Source organism: Cyprinus carpio, chromosome B17 (assembly GCF_018340385.1).
Source record: "Cyprinus carpio isolate SPL01 chromosome B17, ASM1834038v1, whole genome shotgun sequence".
NCBI classification, from domain to species: Eukaryota; Metazoa; Chordata; class Actinopteri; order Cypriniformes; family Cyprinidae; genus Cyprinus; species Cyprinus carpio.
This window is the reverse complement of record NC_056613.1, coordinates 18,912,926-18,924,382: the sequence shown is the minus strand read 5'-3', so window position 1 is coordinate 18,924,382 and position 11,457 is coordinate 18,912,926. Positions and strand designations below refer to the sequence as shown.

The following is an 11,457-nucleotide window of genomic DNA, read 5'->3' as shown; positions in this document are numbered from 1 at the left end:
ACTTTTATTTTGGATGTGATTAATCACGATTAATCATTTTCTTAAATACATAAAATGAATATTAATACATTAGATGTTAATAAATTAATAATGAAATTATTTAAACTATTTTAATGCTAGAACATTTTGAGGTTCTAACCAGGTTCGTTTGTAAATAATAATAATCTAAATTACTAAAAGAACTAAATTACAGGTGCAATTTAATTTCTTTCATAAATCAGTTTGCGCTTTTCTCTTGCCATTTGAACGTAAGCTAAATAGACAACTGGCACTTTTCTGATACACGCCATTGAAGGATGTAGGTAATAAAAAGATATTGTAATATTGTAATGATATTGTATACATGAAATAATGTTGTAGCTAAAACCATTTTTGTAATGTACAATTTCCTTAATAAAATCAATAATGTTGTTAACAAAAAACTGTAAAATACCATTTAAACTAAAACTAAAATGAAAAAATAAAAAGTATTTTAAAATATTAAGAAATACTATACTAGTATATAAATGATACGTAAATAAGACTGGTCCATAAATGTATTTATTTCAAATATCAGTGCGATAAGTGGAATAATGTAGTCAGCTGGTGATTGTCACAAAATAAACAAGTTGATTTCTTCATTTAATTAGCAAATTACACCGGATCAGGTGTACATTTCATTTATTTATTTGTTACTGAGCCAGCGAGCGCCCCCTGCTGGAGACCCTGATTTCTCTTTATAAGAAAAAGCTCATATCAATAACATTGACCTTTCCACTCAATTTAGTTTGATTGCACTCCAGCAGGTCTGTACAAAAGACAAGGACATATTATGCTACATTAATGATCTAAATGAAATGTCCTTATACCGTTTTCTGCTGTCCTATTCAAGTTACTATAAAGATGCTTTACAGCTATAGTTCATTTCAATTTAAACATGCATCCTGTTTTTAATCATTTTAATCAAGTTTGTCATTATAAAATGTAATGTATGTTTCATAGACATTTTTAGTACAGTAGCTAGTTAACAGATTATCACCCTGTTTGAAATTACCTAAACTGTCCCATCTGTAAAAACCACAGGGGATCAATAAAAACACCATAATCACAGAAGACTTGAGCATTTCATTTAATTCACCGAATAAATGAAATATGAACGTAGGCCATGTTCTATGTCCAGAGAGACAGATTTAGCAACAAAACTCACTGAAATTAAAAGTTATTTTACAGACAAGTGCTTTTGTACTATATCCTAGAAAGCATGAGGAAGAGCATTAGGTTTTGATTTTGACATCTGGGCTGTACTGGAATGCACCTGATGTCTCTGCCTGTACAGTCTGTACACAATCATTAGAAAACAATTTCACCTAAAGAGTTCATTAATATACAAAAACAACTCATAAACGAATTCATTTGATTCAGTAAATGGCTAACGCTTGGCCAAAGTCTACCTGAATATTAGTCATGCACATGGCATCTTACGGGAAAATTGATTTTTCATATTGTAATGTATTATGTCCATTTTAGGGAACAAAAAGGGCCCTTCACATTCTGTATTCTCGCTTTAAGTGCACAATCGCGATTGCTTGTTTTTCATGTAAATCTCTGAAACTTCAAAGAAGTAGTAATGGCACATGACGGCTAAAGTCACTTGTGAAATTTCTTGCTCGGATCCTTGGCGTGATCGAGCAGCAGCTGACAAGGCGTAAACTGGTTCCCAAAGACCTCCTCAAACTTTCTCATCTTCTCCACAAGTTTGTCTGCACCAAAGCTGTCCACAAACCTGAAGGGTCCTGCAATTAGATAATTAACATCATGTTGGGACTGAATGCACATTATCCATTACGATTTCTTGTACAGTTTAAGGATAAGTTCAAATCAAAGTAAATCTAGACTTTGGACTCTCACCTCCAAGGCAAGGTGGAAAGCCGAGACCGAACACGGCCCCAATGTCACCCTCCACTGGATTGGCAAGGATTCCCTCTTGCAAACACAGAACAGCCTCATTCACAAAACGGGACACCAACCTGTACTGGATATCAGAGTCTGAAGATCTGGGTGGAGAGACAGAAAGCCACAGTGATGACAAAAAATGTCCTTCTTGGATGAAAAATGCTGAATTACCCTACTACAGAACAATAACACTGCATCTGTCCTGATAAAATGTTACTTTATGAACTGAAACTAAAGAGTCTGAACAACTTACATAGCAGCGTTTGGGGTCAGCTTGTATGATTCCAAAATCTCCAGAGCTTCTGTGTTCACATCCCTGCGTTTAAGTCCAGGCTGGTAGATGTAGCAGCCCTTACCTGATTTACGGCCTAATTGCGAATTGAGAAGAAATATTTATGACAAATTATACCAAACATGTTAAGGTCACTAAAGGCCACTAAAGATTAAGCCTTAAAGGGATAGTTCACCCAAAAATGAAAACTGTCATTAATTACATGTGACATCAGTTGTTCAACCGTAACTTTACAAAGCTACGAGAACACTTTTTGTGTGCAAAGAAAATAAAAATAACAATTTTTATTCAACGATTCATCTCCGTAGCACCATTTTGGAGAGCATCCACTAAACGCAAACTGCGTATGCTGTTCTGTGTCAGCCACAACACACGGATGTGCTGTTTTCATTCAAATCAAAGCGTAATTTATTTATTTATTTTTTATATTTATTATTCGCTTTAATTTGAATGAAAATTGTGTATCCATGTGGTGCCGCTGACACAGAAGAGCGTACGCAATTTGCGTCAAAGACTATAGAATACCCAAGACATGTCACTCGTATAGTTTTGAATGGGGAAAAATGCAACGCTCAAAATATGGCCGCGCAATCGCAGGAAGCCCCGCCTTCTAAATGAAGGAGCCAATCGGTAATCGGTAAAGTCAGCGAATCTCTGCAGCTGCCGTTAGAAGCGTCCGGTTGATATGGAAAAAGTGTTATTTATGTGAAGTGCGCTCAGGACTGTGCATGCGCACTGGCAGATCTAGCCTGAAAAATAAGCTTTTTATAACGTTATTTGAGCAAAATTAACAACATTTATGACACAGTTGTTATCAGATTTCTTTGGTGATTTCAAATCTGGAATTAAATTGCAAGTCTAGTGAACAGTTTTGTAGAATTTGATGTTTCTCCGTTCAAAGAGATAGGAGTTGTACTTGGATGCCCAAGAGGTGTTTCAAAGATGGCCACTGAGTGGCATGACTTAACGTAACGCGGAGAAGATAAATTGTTGAATAAATCTTCTTTGCGCACAAAAAGTATTCTCGTAGCTTCGTAAAGTTATGGTTGAATCGCTGATGGCAGATGGACTATTTTGACGATGTCTCTCATACTTTTCTGGACCTTGACAGTGTAAGTTACTTGGCAGTCAATGGGACAGTCACAAGCCTCCCGGTTTTCATCCAAAATATCTTAAATTGTGTTCCGAAGACGAACAAAGCTTTTATAGGTTTGGAACGACATGGGGGTAAGAGATTAATGACAAAATTTTCTATTTGGGGTGGATTAACCCTTTAAGCTAAAGAACGTACCTTTAAATCCCTTGTCCACCATGCTCTTCAAAAACTCGATATTTCCCCCTCCAAATCTGGAGCCGAAGGCCTTGCCGAGGTCTTCAGCCACATGAGCTGCCACATCAATGCCCACCTCATCAGCCAGGGTTGCAGCCCCAACAGGGAAGCCAAAGCCTGTGGTCAGGGAATCCAGCTTCTTGGGGTCGACACCTTCCTGTATGTAGAAAATACAAAGATCTGCATATTAGGCATGTTACAATCAAGAGTGTCATCATTATGTATAACATTTTTACAGCAGAAGGAAATACACAAACCTGCAATACACGCACTGCCTCAGCCAACATGGGAGCTAAACATCTGGTGGTGTAGAAACCTGGTCCGTCCTGAAGACAAATATTGCAATTTGTTATTCAAAAACATTGGATAACAGACCATAAAATACACATTTTGAAAATCTATGTCTCACCCCAACGACGATAATGACTTTGCCTTGCTTCAGGCCGACCGCCACCGCTGAGGCTGTTGTGTCCTTGGAGGTTTTATCAGTGGTGATGATCTCCAGTAGCTGCATCTTATCGACTGGAGAAAAGTAGTGCATTCCAATCACCTGAAACAAAACAGTAACATGTTCCAGATCGTCTCTAAACGTCACATGATGGTCAAGAACTCAAGTTTCTTACCTTTTCAGGTCGCTTGCTGACAGCTGCAATATCTTTGATTGGTAAAGCAGATGTGTTGGTAGCAAATATACAGTGTGGAGGAATCACCTGGAATGAGAAAATATGGTATCGTCAAAGCTTTAGTATTTAGGAGAATTTGAAATCGCTGTCTTGTTAGATATTAACTTACTGCTTCAACTTCTTTTAGGACTTTGTGTTTGATGCTCAGGTCCTCAAAAACAGCTTCAATGACCATGTCAGCTTTATTAAAGCCATTGTAGTCAAGCTGTCCAGTTAGGTTGGAGAGAAAACTGTCCCTTTCAAATGTTGTTATACTCTTCTTTTTAGTCTTGTCATTTAGCCTGAAAATAAATGAAAATTAACGCAATTAAATACATCTAATTAAAAATATCAAATAAAACATGAAAACAGAATAAAATAAATAAAATGAAACATTTAATTTTATTAAGAATTAAGACGTGGAGTATCGTAGTCGTCTGTTTGCACGTATAGCATGACAAATAATTAACTGCACTTGAAGCTTTCTGTAAATTAAAAATTAAACATCCAAAACTGTTTATGGCATAATAACGAAGACAAACTATATGTTTATATGTGAAATTCTGGAGGGGACATCGGATGGTGTCGCGTGGGGATGTAATGATGTGTGCCATTAATGGTTTTATGTACTATAACATGTAAAACAGGAACATGAAAGGAATATTCTAAAAGCAACTCATGCAAACACCTTAATTATAATATGTCTTATTTCGAATATGGTAAATAATTAGATTACCGATGTCCGTGTAAACACAGTCAATGTCCTTACTACCTTTCTGGGCCTTGAATGTTTCAGTTACATTGCTGTCTATGGTGGGGCAGAAAGTTCTCAGATTTCATCAAAAATATCTTAATTTGAGTTCTGAAGATGAATGAAGGTCTTACGGGTTTGGAACGACATGAGGGTAATTTATTCAGCAATTACATAATTTATTCAGGTGTTATATTGATTTATTAATGAAAGCTTTATAGACTTGCTGTTCTCCACGACTGAGTCCCTCCAGTGTAGTGTCCTTAAGAATGGTGTGAATGCCTTTATCTACAGACACTTGAGCAATGCCAGCACCCATCAGTCCTGCTCCCAAAACAGCAAGTGCTCTACAAACAGAAAATCAAGAAAAATTCATTACTATTTTACAAGCAATAAAGATAAATCATTAAAGCCGCAGTCTGTAAGTTTTGCCTCTTTGTCGCCATCTCTGTTTGAAACCTGCAATTGCAGTTATTCGCAGAATTATTTTCTTTATGTGGGTTGTGTGTCGGCACGGCTCCAGCACGGATCCTGTTCTTCGGAATCACAGATTCTAGCCTACATCTTGGAATATATGACCCAAATAAGAATTTTCACTGGATATTGTCATCTACTAGCCTGTCCTACAAGCCAGGACTACTACTTTATGCTTACAGACGTGACGTAATGACGCAGCGCCATGCTCGAAATTTCCCACGAAAACCTACCAGTATCACTCCAATTAGAAAACATTATTATAAGCTTACTGTTGTGAATTGGGCTAAAGTAAGGAGATAGTTTTAAACACTGGCTGGTTATGTACCTACTCAAAAATTGATTTTGGATCATTTTTAACCAAAAACAGTTACAGACTGCGGCTTTAAGTAGCTGCATTATAAATTAAGTCATGCAGCAACTGTCAATCTACCTTATAAATTTACACATGATAATAGAGTAAGAATATACATACTTTACTTCCTTTTCAGGGGTTCCAAATCGATTCTTCTTGCATGTGACCTGACCGTGGTAAAGGCCAATAAGTGCTTTAGACTCAGGGGTCATGGCTAACTTGCCAAAATTCTGAAATGGAGATAAAGAGGGCATATTAAATGTTAATACTATACATTGTCTTTCATTTTAACCACAGCCTGCATTAACCCAAAATTATCATTAAATGAGACCTGACAGATAATTCAGCACGCTTTCAGTTGCAAAGTTCAAAATCCTCCTGAAAAATACACCTGGTCAGAAATGCGAGTGAGGTTTTAAGGGGAAAAAAGCAAGAGATGTGTACTCAAGTGCAATAATTCATGAGATATTGTTCATTAAATGAAGTGTCGCAAGATTGGGGTTTACTGTAGGGTAAATAGTTTAAACACTTTCACAGCACCTGTGACTCAGCCAGGTAACCTGCAGTCGGGCCCTGCTCTAGACCAGCCTTCACACACTGAAACAGAAAACAAGCAGAACATACATTTCTATTTCTACCATAATTTATGATAACACATCACCACTGAGCACAGAATAACAAATATCATACTTCAATTATTTTCAGTGGGGCAGGGTACAGTCCCTTGGTCTGTTTCATGACTTTCTTCTGAACTGTATTGTAGATCTGCTGTCTCACAAACGGGTAACTCATGACGTAGTCTTGAATTTCTGCAAAGAAATAATTAGATATATGAATTTCAGGGATAAAGCAAAATTATGGTGTATAAAGGCAATAGTCTTATAGGGTTACTCCACCCCAAAATAAACATTTTGTCATTAATCACTTATCCCCATGTCATTCCAAACCCGCTAAAGCTCCGTTCACCTTCAGAACACAATTTAAGATATTTTGGATGAAAACTGGGAGACCTGTGACTGTCCTATAGACTGCCAAATAAAATAACAGTGTCAAGGTCCATAAAAGGTATGAAAGTCGTTGTCAGAATACTCCATCTGCCATCAGACGTGCAATCTGTGTGCATACGCAGCATGCAGTGATATGAAGTGACACAGAGGAGACCGCTGACAAAGGAATTGTTGAATAAAGTCATTATTTTTGTTTTCTTCGATTACAAAAAGTGTTCCTGTCGCTTCATATAACCCAGATTGAGCGTCTGATGACAGATGGAGTATTCTGACAACAACTTTCATACCTTTTATGGACCTTGACACTGTAATTTATTTGGCAGTCTATGGGACAGTCTCAAGCCTCCTGGTTTTCATCCAAAATATCTTAAATTGTGTACCGAAAACGAACAGAGCTTTTACAGGTTTGGAACGACATGGGGGTAAGCGATTAATGACAACATTTTCATTTCAGAGTATCCCTTTAATCTTGCAAATGATTAACAGTTTTAATCTCAACTACGTAAACGCCTAATTAAATTGTAGTTTTGAAATTATTTTAGACATATAATTGACATTTAGTTTGACTATTGCAAACACTTACTCTGCATCAAGCCCTTTTCTTTGGTAAGTGGGATTTGCTTCTTAGCAAGTCCTCTGGCAGCCTCCACAGCTACTTCCTCCAAGTATTCAATGGTCCTCTCCTCTGGACTCTTCAATCCAGGTCCTGTTTGGTTTTTTTTTTTTTTTTTTTTTTTTATAAATTAATACTTTCATTCAGCAAGGATGTAATAAATAAATCAAAAGTTACAGGAAAGACTTTAATGCTTACACAAAAACATGTATGTCAAATAAATACTGTTCTTTTTGATCCTTCTATTTATAAAAAAAAAAATACAAAATTATATATATATATATATATATATATATATATATATATATATATATATATGTAAACATCAATATTTATCTTAATATATTAATATATAGCACTAAATAAGCATATTAGAATGATTTCTGAATGATCATGTGACACTGAAGAAAAAAATTAACTTTATTCAAACAGAAAAAGGTTCATTTAAATTATAATAATATTTCACAATATTACTGTTTAACATACACAACTGCATTGTTAATTACTATAATTACATTTTACATACACATATACAGAAATGGTTTTACCAAGAGTATCCACCAGCTGGTGAACCAGTCCCATTTTCTTGGCTTTATCTGGACGGATGCTCCTTCCTGTTAGCACCACATCAAAGGCACTGGGAAGACCAAGCTGTATAAAACAAATGTGCAAAAACAATCAGACTCGAGTTGTGAAGAATCAATCAAGAGAATCATTACTAAATGTGATGATGGCATATTACTGACCATTTTGGGCAGTCTCTGTGTTCCTCCAGCTCCAGGCAGAAGGCCGAGCATGACCTCAGGGCAGCCCAGAACCGTCTTCTTACTCTTGGTGGCTATTCTGTACTGACAGGCAATGGCAAACTACAAAGACAAAATACATAATATCAACACCGTATTTTTCCTGTAGAAGTAAATGCTAACTCAATTTTAGTGCTGAATTTAGGTTGTTTGCTTCTCAGTTATCTAATGTATTGTTTGTAAAACTAATAATCATCAATACATGATAAAACAATCTATAGAAAATTTCTAAAAATTAGGTCCAACTTCCATGTGGAAGAAGAAAATGACTACAAATACACACAAATCCAATAATACCTCAAATCCTCCACCAAGGCATGATCCATTAATGGCAGCGACGATAGGCTTAGGAGACTTCTCAATCTTCTCAAACATCTTCTGGCCCTCTTGAGAAAGCAAAGTGACCTCCTCTGCAGTTGTACAGGCCTGAATCATGCTAAATACATGGTACAGTTAAAAAAAACAAAACAGGCAAGATATCAGCATTTTTTGTCATATTTATTAAGAAAAGTGAGCTTATAAACATATTATGAATCCTGATACTAACTTAAGGTCTGCCCCTGCAATGAAGCTGCCGGGTTTGGATGAGATGAGAACAACGCTCTGGACTGCACTGTTTCCCCAAACCTCATCCATAACTTCTGTCATCTCCCTTTGCATTTGAACAGACAGCGTGTTGACCTAGACCCCACAAAAACACATAGTGACAGATTATAATATCATCTGAATGCATAAATGCATGGTTTTGAGGAGATAATTATTACCCGTGCACTGGGGTCATTCATACGGATCACAGCGACATCTCCCTTGATCTCATAGTTCACATGCGTACGAGCTGAGGAAACATCCAAAAGACATGATAATGAAAAAACAATGAATACATGAAATAACTGAGATTATAAAAAACACAAAATAAATGTTAAGTGTATACATATACATACACACACACACACACAAGTGTTCTGTTTGTTTGATCATTTCTGAGCAAAAATGACATCATACATTTTCATCATGATTGAAAGAAAAAATCTAATTTAGTGTAACTATAACCTGCATACAAAAAAATCTTGTCATGCATATTAAAGAACAAGAATTATTAAATGACACTGAAATACTCACAGTGCAGCCCTAAAATACTAATTAACTGTCAACTTAAATATTTATCAATCTTTACCACAATCCTTCAAACCACTAGGTATTTGTATTATATGTAAGTTCATATAATTTTATTACTGTGTTTAATTGAGTATGATTAAGTTTTTTGATTTATTTACTTTTATTAACTTTATATCTTACATTTTTAAACTTTATTTGAAACATTAAAGAGGTCAGATTAAGAATGTTTTGATGTGCTTTCTGTGTATATATGTATGATGCATGTATGATCTCATCTTTTATCCATATGTATGTATATATTATATTCACTTTCATTTTATTTTTTTATTTTTTTTTTTATATTGTATGATTTTATTTTTCATATAATAAGAGAAAGGTCCGTCTGGTGACACCTTTATTGGATGAAAAAAAAAAAGTTAATAGTGATGAATATGCGCAGGGAAAAATCACGGAAGGGTCTCAGAAGTCATAATACCAAATATAAACACCTCTAAGCAGTGAGGGTCAAGCCAGGAGAAGGTGAAAGTCAGTGATGATAAATAACACAGAAGAATGCAGACCGTCCTGTAGAGGACATTACTCCAGCAGTACAGTCACAGATGAACTTTAACCTAGTTTCCCTTTCACCTACACTACAATCACAATGATAATGTCATGCACTTCCCAATGATTATAATAACATTATGAACTGCTTGCAAAGTGTCTCTGTAAACAATTCTGACTTATTAGTCATAATTTAACAATGATTTTAATATTATGTATTAGAAACCAAGTAGCAGGTCTCTTCAAAACAACCCCGATTACACTAGTTTTCAATGGCAGAGGGAACGACTCCATATTAAACAAGTTATATACATGTATATGGATATTTATACATTTATATTTATTCGTTTTGTCATGCATTAACAGATAATGGCCAGTATTAGCAATATGAATGGAAACTGCACGCCAGTGCGCTAACTAAACTGTTAATAAAATAAAAACGGCATTTATAAACGCTAGCCTTTCGTCGCGCACACCGTTATTACAATGCAAACTGCACGAGCGCGAAACTTATACAGACACAAAACATTCATCACTAGACCTTGAGTTCATTAGCAGCTGAGCTAAGCTACTACAGTGGAGTGTGACTGAGAGACTTGACTCTTCGAAGTGGTTTATTTATGCAAGTGTCAAAGCGAAATACGATAGCGATGTAAAGAAATGTAAGACAAGATTGTGGGTGTGTGAAGTACCTGGAAACATGGTAAGGTTATATCTTCTGGTTGTGAGTCTGGAGAGGGAACCGAGGGCTCGTACGCCGGCCATGTTTGGAGGTCAATGTGTGTAATGACAGACAGCAGGCGGAAGACTGGAGGAGGAAACGCATTTGACTACAGACCTGCTGATCACTCTATACTTGTTATATATATATATATATATATATATATATATATATATATATATATATTTATATATATATATATATATATATATATATATATATATATATGTTGTGTATATGTTGTGTGTTTGTGTTGTGTTGTTTTTTCACTTAAATCTATATATATATATATATATATATAGCATTATATATATATATATATATATAGTGACATTTTAAGTAGTTCTTTTCACTGCTGGATAATATTAAAATTAATAAAATGAATATAAGAATGTATATGTTTGTGTACTGTGTATATTTATTATGTATATATAAATACATACACATGCAGTAAATATTTTGAAAATATTAACATGTATATACATTTATATATTTATATTCTTATATTTTATATTATATATAAATATATTTAATATATAAACATAACATATTTTTCTTAAATGTATACATGCATGTGTTTGTAATTATATATACATAATAAATATACACAGCATACACTCATATATTATGTAAACAAAAATTTTTATTTTGGATGTGATTAATCATGATTAATCATTTGACAGCACTCTATATATATATATATATATATATATATATATATATATATATATATATATATATATACACACACACACACACATACAATTTTCAAGGGTTAGGGAAATGGAGGTGTGGGTGGATATACTATATAATTTAAATTAAGTTAGGTTATACTAATTCAATTAGCTTCTCAAATCA

General features: G+C 34.8%; 1 protein-coding gene across 2 annotated transcripts; it reads right to left on the bottom strand.

Annotated features, from left to right (window-relative positions):
- Positions 1–1,084: 1,084 nt before the first annotated feature.
- On the bottom strand, positions 1,085–10,659 carry LOC109080567 (trifunctional enzyme subunit alpha, mitochondrial-like). 2 transcript variants are annotated; one of them, XM_042742661.1, is made up of 19 exons: positions 10,553–10,659; positions 8,984–9,075; positions 8,767–8,900; positions 8,517–8,655; positions 8,163–8,282; positions 7,965–8,067; positions 7,387–7,509; positions 6,487–6,605; positions 6,337–6,393; positions 5,917–6,026; positions 5,181–5,314; positions 4,347–4,519; positions 4,178–4,264; positions 3,964–4,104; positions 3,812–3,880; positions 3,516–3,711; positions 2,186–2,300; positions 1,888–2,033; positions 1,085–1,772 (listed from the first exon to the last, which is right to left on the bottom strand). In XM_042742661.1, exons 1-19 carry the CDS (start codon positions 10,641–10,643, stop codon positions 1,627–1,629), a joined length of 2,295 nt encoding a protein of 764 aa, XP_042598595.1. In that variant the 5' UTR covers positions 10,644–10,659; the 3' UTR covers positions 1,085–1,626. The 2 variants fall into 2 exon arrangements, with proteins under 2 accessions (XP_042598595.1, XP_042598594.1); XM_042742660.1 differs by lacking the exon at positions 10,553–10,659 and having other exon boundaries at positions 8,984–9,128.
- Positions 10,660–11,457: the final 798 nt, after the last annotated feature.